At 36.5% G+C, this 22,729-nt stretch overlaps 3 protein-coding genes and 1 long non-coding RNA gene across 4 annotated transcripts; 3 read left to right on the forward strand and 1 right to left on the reverse strand.

The window, feature by feature from the left end:
* The first annotated feature begins 738 nt into the window (after positions 1 to 738).
* On the forward strand, positions 739 to 2,227 carry LOC121218382 (uncharacterized). The gene is made up of 3 exons (XM_041095556.1): positions 739 to 791; positions 873 to 1,468; positions 1,587 to 2,227. The coding sequence occupies exons 1-3, from the start codon at positions 739 to 741 to the stop codon at positions 2,225 to 2,227; spliced, it is 1,290 nt and encodes a 429-aa protein (XP_040951490.1).
* A 217-nt stretch (positions 2,228 to 2,444) lies between these two features.
* Positions 2,445 to 5,195, forward strand: LOC121218384 (uncharacterized). Its single transcript, XM_041095560.1, has 3 exons — positions 2,445 to 2,492; positions 3,108 to 4,319; positions 4,389 to 5,195. Exons 1-3 carry the CDS (start codon positions 2,445 to 2,447, stop codon positions 5,193 to 5,195), a joined length of 2,067 nt encoding a protein of 688 aa, XP_040951494.1.
* An 8,973-nt stretch (positions 5,196 to 14,168) lies between these two features.
* On the reverse strand, positions 14,169 to 15,283 carry LOC107886815 (uncharacterized). Its single transcript, XR_001680917.2, has 3 exons — positions 15,134 to 15,283; positions 14,772 to 14,876; positions 14,169 to 14,530 (listed from the first exon to the last, which is right to left on the reverse strand). It is a non-coding gene; the product is annotated as an uncharacterized lncRNA (long non-coding RNA).
* Positions 15,284 to 18,480: 3,197 nt separating this feature from the next.
* Positions 18,481 to 21,160, forward strand: LOC107886816 (frataxin, mitochondrial). The gene is made up of 5 exons (XM_016810896.2): positions 18,481 to 18,763; positions 18,860 to 18,932; positions 19,006 to 19,053; positions 19,140 to 19,234; positions 20,374 to 21,160. Exons 1-5 carry the CDS (start codon positions 18,537 to 18,539, stop codon positions 20,501 to 20,503), a joined length of 573 nt encoding a protein of 190 aa, XP_016666385.1. The 5' UTR covers positions 18,481 to 18,536; the 3' UTR covers positions 20,504 to 21,160.
* Positions 21,161 to 22,729: the final 1,569 nt, after the last annotated feature.

The following is a 22,729-nucleotide window of genomic DNA, read 5'->3' on the forward strand; positions in this document are numbered from 1 at the left end:
ACATTCGTAGACCAAAATGCTTTATAAGGTGACCCAATTACACCTCAAAAAGAATTGGTGGCGACTCCATCCATGTTTTTAAAGTCGATCCACGTTTTAAAATTAAAAATGCTTTTGACAACTTGGCGACTCCACTAGGGACCTTAACAGAGAGTCAAGCCGTAAAATTGATTAATTTCTGTCCTTTTATCGAAAATGGAAATTGTGTTTTGAAATTATTTTTTCTTCCGTCACATTTGTTAGTATCATTTTTATTTTCTCTTATATTATTCCTGCATCATACTGCATGTCCGTTGTGGTCGCACCCTTAAGTGGGAGTGAGAAGCTATGCCTTCGTGAGGTTTTCACCTCTGCATGGGCTAGTGGATCGCCTTCGGGATATATCCGTACCTATGGTTTCGTGAGTTTTTCACCTCCGCATGGCCATAGGGAAATGTATCCCCCTGAACTGAACTTGATCCATATGAACCTATAATGGGTGAGGATCAAGGAATCTGCTGGTTCAGGTACCCTTTCCTTAGAACTGAACCGCATATAGTAACCTTTAGGGACCTACCCTAAGTAGAGCCATGCCAAATTCTAGTGATTACCCAAATAGGTTTTTGATTATTTCTTGCTTGCTTTGATTTTTATTATTTGATACTAACTTATTGTGTTTTATTTTTGCCATGATTGCATGTCATTTCATATCTAGGAAGGTGTCAATACCTGTTCGATTACTAAGTTAGAGAGCTTGTCATGGAGAGTGGACTTCTTGATAAAGTGGGGGATAACGCGGTTGTCCGTGCATGGTCAGAGAATGCTTAGCTCGAGAAAGGGGATAGCCTGGCCGAGCGGTATGCGTCGGAGTTGTGGGACTTCACCCGTATTAGTGTGACACAGAATGAGCTCCAAGAATTGAGGGATATATGGGCCCCCTGGAATGACGAGACCAAGAAATTATTCTACTACAACTACGGTGATCTGCCTTACCTGCTCGACATTAAGGTAGACAAGTACTTGTTTCGAGCTATGACTCAGTTCTGGAACCCCGCATATAGTTGTTTCACCTTCGGGAAAGTGGACTTGGTGCCAACCGTGGAGGAGTATTCAGCCCTGTTACGTTGTCCAAGGTTTCAAACGGACAGAGTGTATGTTAAGGTCCCCAATGTACCAAGTTTTGTAAAGAAGCTAATGAACGTCACTGGGATGAGTGAGCAGTGGGTTACAGCCCGGATTAAACAAAAAGGTGAGGGGAAATGCATTCATTGGGTGAACTTGAGAGACTTGATCCTAGCACATCCAGATGCAAAAAAAAAGGTTGACGTTTTCGCCTTGAGTATTTATGGGTTAGTGATATTTCCCAAAGCGTTACGACATATCGACGAAGCAGTCACTGATTTATTTGATCGACTTGTCAAGTGGGCTACACCGGTACCAGCAATTCTAGCAGAGACATTCAGATCTTTAAATGTGTGTCGAAGGGCAGGTGAACGAAGATTCGTGGGATGCGCGTAATTATTATTGGTTTGGTTCCATGGCCACTTTTGGAAAGTTCACAGAAGGCTGAATCAAGCTTTTTTTAAAAAATTATTCCCCTTTGAAAGAGATAACAGCTACGCCCATGAGGGACGACATATCAGAAGAAAGGTGGATGACAATTCTCCAAAATCTCCAAGAAAAAGACGTGGAATGGAAGGCCCCTTGGATGGTTCCCGATGAAGTCCTCTACCGGTGCGGAAATTTTGATTGGGCACCTCTGCTTGGAGTTTGGAAAACTGTTGGGTATGCCCCTTTGCTGGTGTTAAGGCAGTATGAGTTAGAGCAATTTGTACCTGCGACACATGGGTTAGCTCATAGTGAATTTTTGTATAAAGGGGATAATTATAAGAAGAGATTTCGAGAAATCGCCGATGCCTGGAAACAGACACACCGAATGAAGAAGTTGATTGGATGCCCAATGACGACTCCTGAGTACAGTAGGTGGTTGAGTAAGAAGATCAATGATAATATTCCGAGGCCAAGTCTAGAAGGCATCCAATCGATGGAAGAACACTTACGAGTAATTCCTTCCGAGCTGGAAATTATAAAACAAGAGTTCAAAAGGAGAAATTCAGAGTTAGGAAAGAAGATAGAACAGTTGGAGGAAGAGAAGATGCATCTAAGGTTAGATATCGATGTTCAGAAACTCGAGCCTGAGAAACTGCAGAAGGGGAAAAGAAAAGCTGAGGAGGACTTGGAGCTTTGAAGACCGATTACCGCAGCTACATAAGTCAATGAGAAATGCTAGACTGGGAAAGACGTCAGAGCAATGGCGACAAGAGGTCCAAGAGGAAAGGTCTAAAGCCGAACAATGGGAAAAAAGATTTCATGATACTTGTGCATGAGAGAGCGTCTTAAAAAAGAGTTTTGTTGAAAGCCAGAATGAAAAAGAAATGTTAAGAGCTCGAGTAGAGGAGTTAGAGATGGCGCTTCATCAATCTCGTAGTCGCAACTCTGCAATAGAGATGAAGGCAAGCTTAAATAGGATCGAGGATTTGAGAGGGAAGATAGAATAACTTGATACCGTACTTCAGAATCGTGAACTTCAAATTCAACTTCTTGAGTCAGATAATGAGCATTGAAAAGAGCTACTACATAGATTTCAGAACCAGGTCAAGGACAAAGATCGGGTGAGGCCGTGGCTCAGATTCGAAAGGTAGCGGAGCATTTGCAAACTCTAGCAGTTCAAGCTGACGTGTTGAGTGTAAAGTATGAATTAGAGTCAGATCGAGGTCGAGAGCTAGCTGGGCTTCTCGAGAGAGTTAAAACTTTGGGCATAAGGGCTAGGCTGTATATATAACCCGTTTTATGTAAAGTTTTCTGTTTTTTAATAAAGTTCTTTTAAAAGAAATTGAATCAGAATTGACGCATTTTTAGTTTTGCATTCATTTCATACATTTACATCACATCGCATCATATTCATTAAGTTACACAAAAGAACCCTATTAATTAGTGATAATTTATCTAGTTACCCTGGAACATCGCTACTATACACGGAGGAAAACAAGGGATATGGATCAGAGGTTAGAGAAATTAGAATAAAGGCAGGAGCAACTGCAAGCTCAGATGCAAGAACAGCTGGCTAGGATCCAGCAGGAGATGAAGGATCAAATGCTAGAGTCCTAGAAAAACATGCTGGAGTCACAGAACAACATGATGAGCCAGCTAACATAGCTGTTGAAGGGGGGTCTGACAAAGGAAAAGGCCCTATGGGTGATAGTGGGGACGACAATGAAGACTCCACATATCCTCCTAGATTTGCCCCAGTAAGTGCCCAACCACCCAAGATGTCTGTTAATATTAGACCTCAGTATCAATCTGGTACTTCAGCACTAGGGAATCTCCCAACAGGCTCAAGTTCTAATCCGGACGATAATTTGGAAAAACCAACTGTCCCCGACCTCGACGATGTTGAAGAAAAGGAAAAAGCAAGGGCTGAGCTCCTAAAACAGTTCGAAGACCGTTGCAAGTGGTTAGAGGAGAGGTTCAAGGCATTAGAAGGTACAAATTATTATTGCGGGGTTGATGCTAAGGAATTGAGTTTGGTACCGGACTTAGTACTCTCTCCGAAACTCAAGATGCCAGAATTTGAAAGGTATAATGGAACCAGCTGCCCGGAGGCTCACATTACAATGTTCTGCCGGAGAATGACGGGGTATGTCAACAATGATCAGCTGTTGATTCACTGTTTTCAGGATAATTTGATTGGGGCTGCGGCGAAATGGTACAATCAGTTAAGTTGTACCCAAATCAAATCGTGGAAAGACTTAGCTCAGGCCTTCATGGAACAATATGGCCATGTAACAGATATCGCGCCTGACAAGATCACGTTACAAAACATGGAGAAGAAATCGGGTGAAAGTTTTAGGAAGTACGCCCAGAGGTGGAGGGAAGTTGCCATACAAGTTCAACCACCACTGCTGGAAAAAGAAACGACCATACTGTTTATCAATACATTGAAGGCACCTTTCATCAATCATATGCTGGGAAGCGCAACTAAGAGTTTCACAGACATAGTGATGTCAGGCGAAATGATAGAAAATGCGATAAGATGTGGGAAGATAGAAACAGGGGAAAGCACAAGAAGGTCAGCCCCAAAGAAAAGAGAAAATGAGGTAGGTAATGTGAGCTCAGGGTATTCAAAACCTGTCACGGTTAACCAATCGAGAACGATAGCCACAGGCCAACAGGCCGCACCAAGGCGAGAGCCTAACACAAGACAGAATACAGAGAGGTTCCAGTTCACTCCCATACCAGTGACGTATAGGGAGCTCTACAAAAAGTTATTTGATGCACACGTAGTGGCCCTATTTCACTTAAAACCGTTACAACCCCCATACCCTAAATGATATGATGCAAATGCTCAGTGCGAATACCATGCGGGGATTATAGGGCACTCGATAGAAAATTGTACCTCGTTCAAAAAGTGTGTAGAAAGGCTTATCAAAGCAGGTGTTGTAAAATTCGATGATACACCTGGTACGGAAAATCCGTTGCCCAGTCATACTGATAAAGGGGTAAACGCGATAATTGAGAATATGGGGAGGAAAGTCAAGCTGAATATCGCGGATGTGAGAACCCCATTGAAGCTAGTTTGGAAGGAAATGCAGAAGAGAGGTTTAGTCCCGCAGGAGTTGAGGGATAAAATCCAAGATACACGAAACTACTGTGAGTTCCATCATGAGAAAGATCACGAGATCCAGAATTGTATTGAGTTCAGGGCCCTAGTACATGGTCTAATGGATAATAAGGAATTGGAATTCCTCGAGTCTATCGAAGAGAAGGATGTATGCTCTCCAGGAGGAGAGTCGAGTGAAGAAGGCTGCAGAGCCAGCCGTCCAGTGATAATTATTTCAAAACCCAGAGTTAGTGAAGTAGAAGCAAGAGTTACACCAAGAGTTATAATCCAGAAGCCAACAGTTTCCCCTTATAAAGATAGTCATAGAGTGCCTTGGAATTATAATTGTAGTATAGCAGTTACAGAGAAGGAGGGTTCGATTAACACACCAAACACAGAAGTCGAACCAGCAAAAGGGAAACCCGTCATGCTCAAGCAAGAAGTAGAGAGATTAGAACCACTAGTTAATGAGCCAGTAATGGAAAATGAAGCCAAAGAGTTCTTGAAGTTCCTAAGACACACCGGGTATAGTGTTGTGGAACAACTACACCAGTAACTGGATCGCGTATCGATATTGGCTCTGCTGTTAAATTCGGAGGTCCACCGCAACGCATTGATGAAAGTGTTGAACGAAACCTATGTTGCGGATGACATTTTGGTTAACAAACTGGATCGTCTTGTCGGCAGCATAAGTGCTGACAATTTTATCTCCTTCAGCAATGATGAGATACCATCAGAGGGTAGGGGGTCTACTAAGGTTCTGCATATCACTACACGTTGCAAGGGGTATACGCTACCCGGAGTACTAGTTGATAATGGGTCTGTATTGAATGTGTTGCCTTGGGTTACGTTAAACCGTTTACCTATAGACAATTCCCATATTAAGACGTGTCAGAACATAGTAAAAGCATTTGATGGCACAGAAAGAAAAGTAATGGGAAGGATAGAGGTACCTCTTCAGATTGGCCCAAACGCGTACGAGGTAGATTTCCTCGTGATAAATATTAAGCCTTCCTATAACTGTCTATTAGGAAGACCTTGGATTCACTCAGCTGGGGCAGTGCCATCCTCGCTGCACCAGAAGCTAAAGATGGTTACTGGGGGTCGGCTAATAACAATAAATGCGGAGGAGGACATTATTGCGTCAGTTACCAGTGATGCACCCTACGTAGAGAATGACAACGAAGCGGTTGAATGTTTATTTCGATCGTTAGAGTTTGTAAATGCAATGTTTATAGCTGAAGGAAGCAGGATTCCGATACCTAAGATGTCAGGTGCTACGAAAATGAGCTTGCAGCTCACAGTTGGGAAAGGGGCGTTACTTGGTAAAGGACTCGGGAGGCACCTCCGTGGACAAGTTAGAGTGTTAGCCTTGGTTGGCAAGTGGGATCGCTTCGGTTTTGGATTCAGGCCAGATGCAAGTCAGGTGAAGAAGGAGTTTGAAAGGAAACAAGAACAGCGGAGAGTAAGATTGAGTGGGATAGAAGTCAGGTGGGAACCGATGAGCTTCCCCCATATTTTCCAAACATTTGTATCAGGAGGGTTTATTCATTCTGCACCGGAGAGGATAAAAGAAGGAATGGTCGAGGATGTGATAGGAATTTGGAACATCAACGCCATGTTTGAAGAGGAAGCAATGGAAAGGAATTTATCGAGCATTTGCCCGTATGAGCCTGGGAGTGTTTTGAATAACTGGACTGTGGAAGAAATTCCTATAATCTTTAGAGCTAACACAGGGTAATATTCAAAACCCACTTGTTGTCTTTTAGCCTAGAGACAATAAGAATCTTTTGTGAAATAGGCTCATGTTTAAACATTATTATTTTTAATAAAAAATGCATTACATATATCAGTTCGAGCAATTATTTTTTCTTCCTTTTCATTTCATAAACAATCATAACATACAAAGGAATTATTCATTTCGTTTTCTTTGGGTATTCCCTTATACTCATAATAGGCCCCCAGATGTCAACTTCATGAGTAATGCTGATACGAGCCCGGAATTTCCTTTCAAGCGAGACATGTGCTTTGAGGGACTTCAGGATTTTGTAGAGGACGAGGATTGTAGTTTATCTCCCGATTTTTTAAGGATAGTGGAGCGAGAAGAAGAGCAGATCCTGCCACACAAAGAGACTACTGAGATTGTGGCCCTGGAAAAAGGGAGGGAAGTTAAAATTGGCACTTGCGTTAACGAGAAAACAAAACAGAACCTTATTGAGCTGTTGCAAGAATTCAAGGACGTCTTTGCATGGTCATATCAGGATATGCCTGGTTTAAGTACCGATATCGCAGTACACCGTGTCCCTACAAAAAAGGAGTGCAAGCTAGTTTAGTAGAAGCTCCGAAGGATGAGACCCGATGTAGCAATGAAAATAAAGGAAGAAGTCAAGAAGCAGTTTAATGCTGGACACCTACACGTGGTCAATTATTCAGAATGGGTAGCCAATGTCGTCCCTGTCCCTGAGAAAGATGGGAAAGCACGGATGTGTGTAGATTACAGAGATTTAAATAAGGCCAGCCCAAAGGATAACTTTCCATTGCCTCACATAGACACTCTAGTAGATAATACGGTAGGTTATTCACTGTTCTACTTTATGGATGGGTTCTCCGGGTACAATCAAATTAAGATGCATTCTGAGGATATAGAAAAAACCACATTCATAACTTTATGGGGAACGTTTTGCTACAAGGTGATGCCCTTCGGGTTAAAAAATGCAGGAGCCACATACCAAAGAGCCATGGTAACCTTGTTCCATGACCTGATGCACAAGGAAATTGAGGTCTACGTTGATGATATGATTGCAAAATCCCGAACTGAAGAGGAGCATGTGCGAGTGTTGAGAAAATTGTTCCTGAGGTTGAGGAAATTCCAATTAAAGCTCAATCCGTCAAAATGCACATTCGGAGCTAGGTCCGAAAAGTTACTCGGCTTCGTAGTCAGTGAGAAAGGAATAGAAGTCGACCCTGATAAAGTCAAGGCTATTCAGGAGCTGTCACTGCCACGAACTCAGAAAGAAGTTCGAGGTTTTCTAGGGAGACTAAACTATATTGCACGATTTATTTCGCAATTGACTGAGAAGTGTGACCCCATATTCCGTTTTCTTAAAAAGCATAATCCTGGGGTATGGGATAATGAATGCCAAAAAACCTTTGAAAAGATTAAATAATATTTGTCCAGTCCTCTAGTGCTAACACCACCAAGCCCTGGTAAACCATTGATACTGTACTTAACAGTATTTGATAATTTGATGGGGTGTGTGCTCGGCCAACACGATGAGACTGGGAGAAAAGAAAGAGCGATATATTACCTCAGTAAAAAATTCACTGAGTGTGAAATGAGGTATCTGCCAGTTGAGAAGCTATACTGTGCTTTGGTTTGGACAACACGAAGGTTGAGGCAATACATGTTGTACCATACAACTTGGCTAATCTCAAAGTTAGACCCTCTCAAATACATGATGGAATCAACCGCTTTAAATGGAAGGATGGCCCGATGGCAGATTCTGCTCTCTGAATTTGATATAGTCTATGTAAACCAAAAAGCTGTGAATGGGAGTGCAATAGCAAACTTCCTAGCCATTAGAGCTTTGGAGGACTATGAACCTTTGAATTCCAGTTTCCCCAATGAAGATCTAATGTATGTAGCAATCGCTGAAGAAGACATGTCTGAAGATCATTCTTGGAAATTAAAATTTGACGGAGCATCAAATGCCGTTGGAAATGGAGTTGGGACAGTACTAATATCCCCAAATGGAGACCATTATCCATTCACTTGTAAGCTGGATTTTGACTGCACAAACAACATGGCAGAATACGAGGTATGTATCATGGGAATTCGGGTAGCTATAGACCGCGAAATCAAAGTATTAGAAGTGTATGGAGATTCCGCATTGGTAATTTATCAGTTTAAAGGCGAGTGGGAAACGAGAGATCCCAAATTGATCAGTTACCGAAAGTTAATACTGGAGTTAATTGAAGAGTTTGATGATATTACCTTTCATTACCTCCTGCAAGACGAGAATCAGATGGCTGACGCCTTGGCTACACTGGCTTCCATGATCAAAGTAAATAAACAGGAGAATATGAAGCCAATTCAAATGAGTACCTGTGAGGCTCCGGCTCACTGCTGTAATATCGATGAAGAGGAAGAGAGAGATGATCATCCTTGGTATCATGATATCTTACAATATGTGAAGAGCCGTGCGTACTCAGATCAAGCAACCGAAAATGATAAAAGAATATTGAGGAGGTTAGCCAGTGACTGTCCTGGACGGTGAGGTTCTATATAAGAAAAGAAAGGATCAGGTGTTGCTAAGATGTGTTGACGCAGTTGAGGCAAAGAAAATTCTAGAGGAAGTCCATGATGGCATCTGTGGGACGCATGCCAATGGTTTTACAATGGCTCGACAAATCATGAGATTCGGATATTACTGGTCCACAATGGAAGGAGATTGCATCAATTATGCTAAGAAGTGCCATAAGTGTCAAATTTATGGAGACAAGATCCATGTCCCTTCTTCACCCCTCCATGTTATGACTTCCCCATGGCCATTCTCAATGTGGGGTATGGACGTCATTGGGCCGATTTCGCCAAAGGCTTCCAACGGACATCGATTCATTTTTGGGGTCATTGACTACTTTACCAAATGGGTGGAGGCTGCTTCGTACGCTAATGTCACAAAGTCGGCGGTCAGCAAGTTCTTGAAGAAGAAGATCGTATGTCGTTATGGTATGCCAGAAAGAATCGTATCTGACAACGCATTGAATCTGAACAATAGCGCAATAGCAGAAGTCTGCAGTCGGTTCAACATTAAACATCACAACTCGTCGCCATACCGCCCAAAAATGAATGGGGCGGTTGAGGCAGCCAATAAGAATATCAAGAAGATTGTAGGGAAAATGGCGGAGACCTACAAAGATTGGCATGAAAAGCTCTCATTTGCCCTTTATGCTTATCGGACATCTGTCAGAACTTCTACCGGGGTAACACCTTTCTCATTGGTTTATAGGATGGAGGCAGTTTTACCTATTGAGGTCGAAATCCCTTCTCTCTAATTTTTATTAGAGTTGAAGTTAGACGAAGCAGAATGAATCAAATCTCGTTACGATCAACTAAACTTGATTGAAGAGAGGAGGCTGAAGGCTATTCGTCATGGTCAAATGTACCAGAGGAGAATGATGCGAGCCTACAACAAAAAAGTTCGCCCTAGGGTGTTCCATGAAGGGGACTTAGTATTGAAAAAGATTCTCCCTATGCAAAAAGATTTCAGGGGGAAATGGATGCCAAATTGGGAAGGACCCTATGCGGTAAAAAAAGGCTTTCTCTGGAGGGGCATTGATACTAGCAGAGATGGATGGCAAGAGCTTGCCTAACCCGATAAATTCGGATTCTGTCAAAAGATATTTTGCTTGAAGCAGTTGAGGTGAAAACCCGTAAAGGGCGCCAAAAAAATAAAAAAATAAAATAAAAAAGAAAAAAGGGAGAGGCCAAGGTGAAAACCCGTAAAAGGGCGCTTTGAAACCAAAGGGGTTTTGAATTGAAAACCCACAAAGGGCAATTCAAAAATTGATCCAGACTGGGGCAAGTAGTAGTCTCGTTACACTAGAATCGACAAAGAAGGGATCGGCTACATTTTGGGGCATCTACAAATGCTATAGATCCCTTGAGCACATGTCAAGTGTAGAATGGTCTTCGAGTAGTTTGTTCAGAGAAGCTCAAACTGCGGAATCTGGAGCACCTATTTGTTCTTTTTATCCATTTTTTTCAAATAATCAATGCTTTCTTTCTTTAGTACATCTTTCGTGAGCTAGAACTCGAACAAATTTCAGTTCCATTTACCCTTATGATCTTTTTCAAGCGTTTTATATTGAAATAATGATTAATGAACTAACAATGTTCTCAAAAGAGGTTTTACGTATTACTTTGAAAGATTTCTAAACAATACAAGATTCTGAAATAGGACAATTATTTAAAACTCACCAGGCTTAAAGAGCTAGAAACGTGTGAAGGAAAAAGGGACTTATAGTATCCTCAAGCCCTCTTTTATCAAGCTGGATGAGAAGGCATACGTCAAGGATGTTACCATAGCAAACAGCGAGCGATAACAGCCTAAAAATTTAAATGATCATTCTCATGACATTTTGCATTTATGCATTTAAATATCCATAAGACATCTAGTTAGGAGCATTTGATTAATCATGGCATCCTAAACATCTAGCATAAGCATAAAATCACTCTTCTACAGATAGGATCCCCTAGTGGACAATGTAGCAGGATTGATTAAAAAGACAGATATCATCAGCCTTATCTTTACTGAGCAGAAGTGGAGCAGGTTAAACATACCCGATCTTATCTTCACTGAGCAGGAGTGAAGCAGATCGAGTTTTGGAGAATCTTATCTCCACGTACCGGCGATGGAGCAGATTCTAATCATCAACCTTATCTTCACTGAGTAGGAGTGGAGCAGGCTAAATATACCAGATCTTATCTTCATTGAGCAAGAGTGAAGCAGATCGAATTTTGGAGAATCTTATCTCCACGTACCGGCGATGGAGCAGATTCCAATCATCAACCTTATCTTCACTGAGCATGAGTGGAGTAGGCTAAATATACCAGATCTTATCTTCATTGAGCAGGAGTGAAGTAGATCGAATTTTGGAGAATCTTATCTCCATGTACCGGCGATGGAGCAGATTCCAATCATCAACCTTATCTTCACTGAGCAGGAGTGGAGCAGGCTAAATATACCAGATCTTATCTTCATTGAGCAAGAGTGAAGCAGATCGAATTTTGGAGAATCTTATCTCCACGTACCGGCGATTAAATAGATTCCAATCATCAGCTTTATCTTCGCTGAGCAGGAGTGGAGCAGGCTAAATATACCAGGTCTTATCTTCGCTGAGCAGGAGCGGAGCAGACCAAATTTCGGTGAATCTTATCTCCATGGATCGACAATGGAGCAGATTTCAGCCACCAATCTTATTTTCACTAAGCAGGAGTGGAGCAGATCAGATTTCAGCAGATCCCACCCCACTGAACAGGAATGGAATGGATCAAGTTTCAATAAATCGTATATCTACAAAGCAGTAATGAAGCATTTGGAAGTAATAGGATGCAATGGGTTAAAACGAGGCTACTTGAAGAAAAGAGGCAATCAAGAAGTCAAGACATGATGGGGCCAGGCAAAATTGGCCCTTCTAAGTCTTTGCTCTATTCTCGTTACACGACAATGAGCAAAGAGGGGCAGCTGTTGGACCAATTTTCTTTGCCTAGCCCACTAATCAAACCCATTAACCACTAGCCCAATCCTATAACCCAAAACAGCCCAAAACCAAAACAAAATCCACCCCAAATACCCCCATCCCCACGTGCCTCCACCATCCACTGCACCTCCGAGACGTGCGCTGTAATATCCCAAATTAGGGCCTAATCGGAATAGTGATTTCGTGACCACAAATATGAGATAGAAATAATTATTTTATAATTATTTTGATGATTATGATAGGATTGCATGATTGTGTGAAAATTTCGTGATGAAATTCTATGCCTAAAGTGCTTAAATTGAAAGTAGGGACTAAATCGAATAAGTTGCAAAACTTGCATTCTAGAAGTTTTTAGTATGAAATTGTTTTGGAATATTAATGAGGAGGTATTAAATAGCAATTTGACCAATTTTAAGTTCATGGACAAAATTAGGATATGGAAGGAATTTTTGGAAAGTTTAGTAGTAAGGGTATTTTGGTTATTTAGTTATTAAAACGAATTAAAAACAAAATTAAAAGCCAATTTTTGTCCATCTTCTTCATTAGGCTGAAATTTCAAGGGTTCTCCATAGCTAGGGTTTGTTTCAAGCTTCCAAGCTCCATAGTAAGTGATTCCAAGCCCCGTTTTTAATGTTCTTTACGTTTTTGGAATCCCGGTAGCTCGATTAAGCTTATGTTAGCAATAATTCAACCTAGGGTTTATATTTGGAAAAATACCCATAGGTGAAATTTGTGTATTTTGATGTTTTATGATAGAATATGGGGTTTTAAATTATGTTAAACAACTTGTGCTACTCGGTTTTTAGTGAAAACGAGTAAAAGGGCTTAATCGGCAAAAATACCTAATAGTCACAAGTATATGTTAGAGAGAGAATTTGATGTTTCCATAGAAGGGAAAAGTGATCAGCATGTTATAAAACATAAGAATAAGGAATAAAGTTTAATTCCCGAGCCTAGGGGCAAAAGTGTAATTATGCAAAAGTTTAAGGGCAAAAGTGTAATTTTTCCAAAGTTCGTATTAAATGCTGTTTTGATGAATGTATGTATTAAATAAGATTAATTTGGCATCATAGATCAAGAGAAACGAGATTCAAGTCGCGATCGAGGAAAAGAAAAGATTGTGGACTAAATTGCAAAATCTTTATATTTTGGTACCAAGGTAAGTTCATGTGTAAATAATGTAGCATAATTGTTATTTTTAAGTTATTGATATTAATTATGTGTTATGCTGAATTTCATTATGAAATGTATGCTTTGTGGTTAATTTCAAATAATATGTAAATTATGTGAGCTACTTGTTAAATATAATTGTTACCGAGTATTGATTTCGGCATTCTACGGAAGACGGCAAGGATAAGTGTTCGAGGAAAATCCCATTTGAACCTTAGGAATAGATTAGGATACAAGTGACATGTCACTAGGATGGTTGAGCATCCGAACTCGTTGAGTTGAGTCCGAGTTCACTTATGGATGCGAATGTCCGAACTCGTTGAGTTGAGTCCGAGTTCGTGAGATGTAACTAGGCATCCGAACTCGTTGAGTTGAGTCCGAGTTCACTTATGGATGCGAACGCCCGAGCTCGTTGAGTTGAGTCCGAGTTCGCTTATGGGCGGGTTACATGATTGCTTGATTGAATATGTGGCACTTATATGCAAATTATCCATGTATCCGAATTATATTCCGATGTGTTCAACGGGTAAAGTTTTACTCAAATGGAGGAATACTCGAGATGAAAAGAGACGTATTGGTAAGTGATGAGAAATGGATATTTTGGACAGGTATGTATTTAACCCTCGGGTTGAGTGTTGATTACAACCACGATAAGGTAATAAGATGATGAAAATGATTAAAAAAGTGATAAGTGTGTTGATGATATATGTTAATGTTGATTAGTTTGATTGTTTGTTATGTTATTTATTATTTACATATGAACTTACTAAGCATTTATGCTTACTCCCTCCTTCTTACTCATTGTAGTTTTGGACAAGCCAGTTCAGGAGTCGGGATAGGTCGAAGGCTCAGTCACACTATCCGGAAGATTTTTGCTAAATGGCTTGTAAATTTAAGTATGGCATGTATAGCAATATACTTATTTTGTGTAAATGATCTTATGATATGGTGACAGAATGGTTGAGAAAATATTTGATAATGATAAATTATGAAAATGGTAAGTTTAGATTATGTTTGATGATAAGGAAAATTATTAAGATACTTAGTGCATAAAAACTCATAAGAGGGATGAAATTTGCCATAAACAGAATACTGCAGCAACACTGACGCGAGTTTGAAAATTTACTAAAAATCATAGCAATTGAATTTGGTGATGGACTACATATAAAATTGAAGCTTATTATGTCTAGTTTCACATGAAACAAATGAAACAGGTAAAGGAATTATATGTTAGAAGATATTTGAATTTTAGTGAAACAGGGTCATAGCAGTTTCTGAATCCCCTGTTCCTAATTTAGAAATTCACCATAAATTGTAAAGATATAATTAGGTGGTTTATTTTATATCCTCAGAATCCTTATTGAGTCTAGTTTTAGTAGAAACAAACCTCATAGTCATATGAATTTTGTACAGAGAGAAATGTGGTTCGTAGTAAACAGAGGTCAGACCAGTCAAGTCCTGAAACAGGGGTAACTTTAACTAATAAACTGTACTAATTGGCCCTACCAAAAATTTTATAAAAAAATTAGTTGATAGGTATATGAGTCTAGATTCAGGGAAAATTTACGGATCTTGATTTCGAGTTTCGTAACTCGAGATATGATTTTTCTTGTGACTGTGACGCAAGTAGCTTAAAAGCTGTGAATGTAGAAACAAATAATCCAAAGTTCTAAAAATGTTAAATTAAGCTTAGTAACACCTCATACTCGACTCCGGCGACGGTCTCGGGCGTGGGGGCGTTACATGCGCTACCAGCAGTCCCTCTTTGTCACGCCTTGTGCTTCCAAGATATCCGCAACAACACCTGTAACAGGAAGCAAACATATAGCAACCAATAGAAGAGTTTATTTGTTTTTCTAGGCTATAAAAGCCATTTTAAACATTGTAAACGGGGCTCTTTCTTTTTTTTTTGCTCATTATATGAGTACACTAGCAGAAATTATAGAGAAAAGATCGGAAGTAAATCAAAAATCTAGTCTCAGGATTGAAAGGTGATTTTTCCCTTTTTTTTATTTTGTTTATAGACTGATTTTAAGTAAAAAGAAAGAAAGGAGGGCTTACCCGGTCGTGATCCGTGAACCGGTGATGGGGTGGAGGTGCGTGGCACCGATGATCCTCGAGGGTGGCGCAAGCTAGGTTGAACTCCTAGCAAAAATAGAGAGGGAGCAAGGAAGAAGAAGCATTCTGCTTCTTTTTTGAAAAACACTAGAAATAAAAAATAAAATTGGTTCTTAAAAATGGCAGATGCCATTCAATAGCTTTTAAAGTGGTGGGGCCCACGCGTTTTGCCCTTAAAGGGTCAATTTGCGCACTAAGTCCCCGTGCATTTTCTTGTTGCCCAAATCTGCTTCACTTTTGTTTTTGAATTTCACCCAGCAATTTTGTGCAGCTTTTAATTTGGTCCATATTAAATGCTAGGTTCAAGAATTTGGGTAAATTACATTCTTAAACCCCCTTGTTCCACGCGCGCTCCAATGAGATCCTCCCTTCCCCTTTTATTTATGTTTTACCCCAGAACTTCCGTTGTGATTCCAATTAAGCCCTATTTTGTTTATTTTAGACACTTTTATCACAAATTTTTTTGGGTATTATTATTAATCTATTATTACTTTTTTTTACTATCATTTTTTAAATTATTTTCCTATTATTTATTGTATTATTTTTTTACACTATTATTTATTATGCTTATTATATTATTTTCATTTAATTTAATCAATTTGAGTTATGTTTTACATTATTATATCATTTTATATTACATGCTTATTATAGTTTTTTTTAGCAAAATTAATTATTTTATGTATAAATCTTCATCATATTTATTATATTATTTGTTATATTATTATTTTTTACTAATAAGTATTTTTATACTATTTAGTTTTTTTAAGCTCATAATTTTAAATATAGCTTATTATACTTCTTATTTTCTTCATTATTTTTACTATTTACTACCATTTTTTTATTACTTATAACTTATATATATACATTTTTTCCCCCTAAAAGTTTTTTTCCTTCAAATATATTCTTTAATGGACTTATCATATTGTTTTTTATATACACCATTTTTTTATCAGTTATTTTATACTAAATTATTATTATTTATTACTCCTCACTATATATTATTATTGATTTCATATTGCTTGCTGTCCATATTCTTTTATATATATATATATATATATATATTATATTTTATTCATACATTTGTTTCTTTTAAATTCCATTTCAAAGTATACCTCGGTCTTCAAAATATTTTCTTATGTTATTTTGCATATATATTCAATTTAAATTATGCCTTTTACTTTATATGCATATCTTCTGACCCTGTTATGATTTAGTCGTATTATATTGTTGCATTAGATTATTGTTATATATTTCACAATGGCATTCCTGTTTCCTTATATGGTATAACGACTCAAATTTAAACTCACTTAAGCCAGTTCTTAGTTTTTTCGTTTTTTTCAAAAAATAAATTAAATAAATACATTTTTTAATTGACTTTAGATCGTTTTCGAAAGTCTTATAAAACAAGGCAATGTTTCGCGTTTGGAAGTCCGAAAGAGTCATGCCCTAACGTGCTGGGTTGTGGTTTTTTTCGGTCATCTAAATGTTTAAATATCCTTCTAGTCTCAGGTTTCGAAAAATTAAGGGACTATTTGGGTCTTGAGGGTTAAAATGTTGCATCCTAATGTGCTGGGTGTGACATTTTGTCCTTTTGGAACAAATAAGCCTTAATATCCCAAAACGAACCGTTCAAATATTTTCTAAAAGAATTATATTTTAAAATCTCTTAAAATTTTCAACAATGACATTATTAATCAATTTGGTATCGATTTTGGGCGTTACGAGGGTGCTAATCCTTCCTTGTACGTAATTGATTCCCGAACCTGTTTTCTTAACATTCATAGACCAAAATGCTTTATAAGGTGACCCAATTATACCTGAAAAAGAATTGGTGGCGACTCCATCCATGTTTTTAAAGTCGATCCACATTTTAAAATTAAAAATGGTTTCGACACCCTATTTCATCAATGGCTTTGATGTTTTCTTATTCTGTCTACTTTTATACAAAAACAACATAAATTTGAAAGATAAAATATTTATATGAACTTTAATTTTGATTAGTTTAGGAATATAATTAGAATATATACTTGAAAAAGAGTGAAGTTGTGTGGCTAAATATGTTGTTTATATTCTACAGGATTTATTCTGTGTGATATAAAAAGGATTTTCAAGTGGAATAATATTATTTTATGGAATTAATATAACCATATACATTATATAAATTTGAGTTTATGAATTATCTTTTTTTTTCAATTATAAGGTTTGTATTCACACACTTGAACTTTAATGGTGAATATCTCTTGACCACCAGATTAATCACATTTAACAAAATATTTAAAAATTTGTAAAATTAATGAATTACCTAAATTATAACATTAATTTATGAAATATTTTTTTTATGATTACAATATACATGGAAAAAGGGAAAAAAAGATTATATGGTTTAAATTAATATTATCCGAATATTAAATAGGAACTCTAACCACTATTTCAAACAAGTCTCGATAAAATTATATATTAAATAAATATATTATTTTCGTATATTGTTTTTAAGTTTATTTTTATACTGGCACACAGCTATTGTAAAGTAAAAAAAATCTATAAATACATAAAAAAAAATGGAAATAGATATGGTACTGTTTGATAAAAAAATTAAAGCGGATTTTGGATAAATAATTTTCTTAGAAAATTTTAGGATATTAGAATTTTATAAGTTAGAAAAAAAATAATTGTAAAAGAAAATTAATGATGTAAATAGATAAATAAAAATATGTCATATGGATATCATAGGGTTTTAAAATTTTATAAATATTTTAAATAATATAAATTTTAAAATATATTAGAAATAAATAAAAAATATATTTTGAAGTTTAAATTTTTTACAGCTGGATTATGTGTATTAAATAAAATAATATTATAAGGTGGAATTTCACTAATACATATCCACAAATTCTTTACAAATTTTGAAATTCTTTTAGATAAATAAATTCATTTTTAAAAAATTTAAAAATCTTGGTTGATATGAGTGGATTATAAAATATTACTTATTTAATTGATATTTTTTTAAAAAATTAGTAATTAGAATAATTGAAATAATTGTATTTTATTAATTATTTTAATAGTATGATTTATATATAATCATTTTATTTGAAATTAGGTGGGTGAATCGGAAGTCAATTGACATATTAATGATGTGAACTAAAAAAATCAAACGTCCAATTTTAAAAAAACATTGTAAATAAATATGTACACCATTTATCAAATAATTATATCTGGTTTTAATCGGTATCACCTAAATCCATTTTTATCTTTTATTAGGCCCAACCCAACACACACACACACAAAGGAAGCCCAACTAGCATTTGAGTCTTTCCTCTTTTGGACTAGCGATTAGCAGAGTACATCGATGGCAATGGCTTCCAGATTAACCCTTCTCAGGCGAATCTCTAAACTTCTCTTATCTCCTTCGCTTTCGCCTTCCCCACCCCTCCGCTCTTCTCGTCTTCTTTTTCTTCTTCGAAATGCTTCCAGGACCAACGTTTCTCCATGGCCATTCGCCTCTTCTAGAAGCTTCTGCTCTGACCCTCTTAATCTCCCCCAGGATTCTCAGGGACCTGCTCCCATTGATTATCGGTAAATATACCATCTTTCGAGTTACCCGTTAAATTTTGATTATAAAATCATTTTAGGTATGATCCTTTTTGCCCCTAATGCTTATTGTTGTAACAGTTCGGTTTTGCCGGAAGATGAATTTCATAGATTAGCTAATTCTACAATCCATAACCTTCAAGAGAAATTAGAGGTAAGTTAACCCTTTTTTTTTCATTTAAATTATTATTATTATTATTTTAAATTTAGTTTTGGGTTTGTGACAGGAATATGGTGATATTGTTGAAATTGATGGTTTCGATGTAGATTATGGGGTAAGTGTTAAAAAAAACTTGATTTTTGGCTTTGGAAATGACTTGGCTTCTTTGTGGAAGTTAACATATTTTCTTGGATTTAGTAGAATGAAGTATTGACACTAAAACTTGGGGCTCTGGGCACCTATGTGATGAATAAGCAGACCCCTAATCGACAAATTTGGTTATCTTCACCTATAAGGTATGATTGTTTCTTGTTCTTCTTTATTATTTGGTTTTGTGAAATCCTGGATATGGCATTGTCTTCTTTGGAATTGAAGGTGCTGTTTTGTTTATATTTGTCTTTCCTTCAACTGAAATTGATTCCTCATTTAGTCTTTGACACATTGTAATTTTCATTTGTCTATTAACTAAGGCTTCAGATGTATCCATGAAAAGTTGGGTTAGTTTCCAGAAAAATGTTATTATGTTTTTCAAACCATTCATGTAGATTTCAGCTGGTGATTATTTTGTAAGATAGAAAGAAAATATATCAGGTTTTGTATGAATAAAAGTGCTCGACTAGCTGAGTCTGAGTTTTCTAGATCATTCATGGGTACATATTTGTAAAAAAAAGCAGCTATGCAACTAAAAGATGCTTTCTGAAGAGGCCTTTGTTAGTTATTTCCAAAGGTGTTTGCTCAAAACTTTCAAACTAAAACTTTATATTTTCTTGAGGAAAAACAAAGAGAAATGTAGAACACTTTAGTGATTTTAAATCAACGTTCTTCACGAACATCTGTAAACATTCAATATATATATAACTAGCATATCATTTTGAACTTAAAACCATACTGCTATTTAGCCTATAAAGAGTGGCTGGTTAATGTTGGCATCATATCATATTATCTCTGATTTATCAACTTTAGTTGCCATTTCCTTTTTCTTGCTTGCCCTTTAGAGTGATGCCACCACAAGGCAGGAAAAAGTTTGAACCTTCCTACATGCAATTTTTTTTCTTTAGATGAAAAATGAGGGTAGGAATTGTAGGGAATCAAGTTCCACCTATTTTAAGAGAAACAGAGATATTTACCAGTGGTGACATTTTCTCCTTCTCTTGAACTACTTAGTTACATTCCAACTGCTTTGAACCCTTTATTTGATTTTTTTTTTCTACATTGACATTTTACTATTACATGGAATCACTTAGATGTAGAAGATAATTTTTCTAATATTCAGCTGATTTTATGTTTGGACTTTAGCTGACAACAATGTTTAACTACCGGCAGTTCAAAAGAAAGTGCTTGTGTGTGTGTTTACCCAATTTCTTTGCGACAATCATGTTTTTGTCTGTTTTGACGAATTATCATTTTTTATCTTCATTTAATGTTATCTGTGCAGTGGTCCATCTAGATTTGACTGGGATCATGATACTCAAGCTTGGGTGTATCGACGAACTAAAGCAAATTTGTTCAAACTTTTGGAAAGTGAATTGGAGCAACTATGTGGTGAACCAGTCAATCTTTCATAGACTGTTGTAGATCCTATGATATACTCAAATACTTTCAAAGCTTTGAAGCTTATTGCACACATCTAAAGCAGTTGATTTTCTTCAACAAACTCTCTCTCAAGATTCTTAAACCCCCTCCTGGGTTTTACCATGTGTCAACTTAGAAATTAGAACTGGTCCCCAATAAATTATGGTTCAACAAACATGTGTTTTAACCTAACTTCTCCTGTTGCAGAAACTCCTGCTGTACTTTGTTTAAAGACCATGACCACCTCTAAAGAAAATGGCAAGGTCATTGGCGGTTTGATCCTGAGTTACAAGTGTAGAGGATTGTGTGATATGGTACTTGCTTGATTGTTCCTGTTCACCCTCGTGATTGTACTTATCTTGAGAACGAGGGTGTCATTGTTTCTTGCAACAGGTTGCCAAATAAAGTAGCCCAAGCAACTTTATCAACTACTAAACAGAGAACCACCGGAGAAAATACGCACACAGATATTATAGTCAAGGTTTGTGAGCCTAGGCATTATGAGTAGTAGCATCAAAGACTCTCATGGTTTGAACAATTAGGTAAAGAATTGATGGAATCTTGTGGTGTTTATGTCACTTAACAGTAGTGCCTATTATTGATGCAGAGGGTCTTACTCTTATCAAATATATCTATCACTTTTAATACTAGTTGGCTGCTTTAAGACGGTGGGGCCTGTTTGCCAAATTTGGCCAGAAAAACGACATAAATGCTGGAATAGATTTCATTGTTATCTCACAGTCTTCAAGTAAACCGTGCATTGGCATTGGCCTTGGCCTTAAAAGCATATATATCCATAGCACGCCTAAAGATATGTGAAGACAAGATAAGGCAGGTATACCATCTATATTTAGTGCCTAATCTACGGTTCCTATAGCTTGAAACAATGATGTATAAAACAAAATTTATCCCTATTCCTGATAATTTAGTTGACCGTAATGCCCAAATATGTTCAAAGCACAATTTAGAGTTGGGTCTATTGTCTGAAGGGTATCAAAACCTCCTATGGTTTCAATGTTTAGCTGACACTTGTTTAAATTATAGGCGGATAGAAATATAGAGTCGGTTGGATTGAATTGAACGGTTTATTTGTTTTGGAACTTTTTTGAAACGTAAATTAATAATAACTTTAATAATACATAAAAATTCGGATAAATTACACTATTAGTTACTAAATTATGGTTAAGTTTTTGTTTTGGTTACTTAACTAAAACAAGTTATAATTTGGTCACTGAATTATTTAAAATTTTTTATTTAAATCATTAGATTGTTAAAATCGATGTTATATGGCTTTTTCTGTTTGCACTGTCTGTGCCAATCGAAGGCTCTTTTTCTCTTTTACAGTTTAGTTTTTGTTATGAAATAATTTTGGATATCATGGATCTGCGAATTAAAATTTAAATAGTTTTTTTTAATCTCCAACACTAACCATTAGATCAACATGGATCCAGTGTATGTTCCTTTACTTGTTACTTGTTGATAGGTATTGATCTACCATACCGATTGTCGAATCATCATTTGGAGCTCACTGGTAGAATTAAAAAAAAAACTTAACAATCCATTGACTTAAATAAAAACTTGTGAATAATTTAGTGCCTTAAATGAATATTTTTGAATAGTTCAGTGAACAAATTGTACCTTTTTTTAGTTTAGTGAACAAAATAAAAACTTACCCATAATTTAGTAATTAATAGTGTATTTTACACTAAAATTTTTAAAAAATAAGAAGAAAAATTATGTTTTAAAAAATCGAAGATGAAATAAATCAAAACATAATGAAAAACTCAAATTTTATTTAAAATTCAAAATTAAATAAAAAATATGGTTTTCCAACTTTAACCAGTATTCAATTCTCAGTTCCTTTTACTGATTTCAACCAATTCTTTAAGCTTTCAATTTGACTTAAATTTGTTGACCACCAAACCAGAATTCAACCAGTTGAAATCGTGGATATGGGTAGTCAGTTAGTACAATATGGAGTTTTATCTCATTTAGTTTTTCAACTTAGAGTGGTTTGGATCACCATCTTATAAATTTTTAAATTTTTTAAAAAAAGCATAATTTTAAAATGCTAGTATTTGTTATTATTTGTTTGGGTAAATATTTTTTTTAATTTAGATTATTGAAATTTTATAACTCAAAAATTAATTATAAAAAAGAACAATGACATAAAAATGTGAATCATTAAAATTTTAAAATATGAATAAAGTGTGAAAGAA

Source organism: Gossypium hirsutum, chromosome A03 (genome assembly GCF_007990345.1).
Source record: "Gossypium hirsutum isolate 1008001.06 chromosome A03, Gossypium_hirsutum_v2.1, whole genome shotgun sequence".
Lineage (NCBI taxonomy): Eukaryota > Viridiplantae > Streptophyta > Magnoliopsida > Malvales > Malvaceae > Gossypium > Gossypium hirsutum.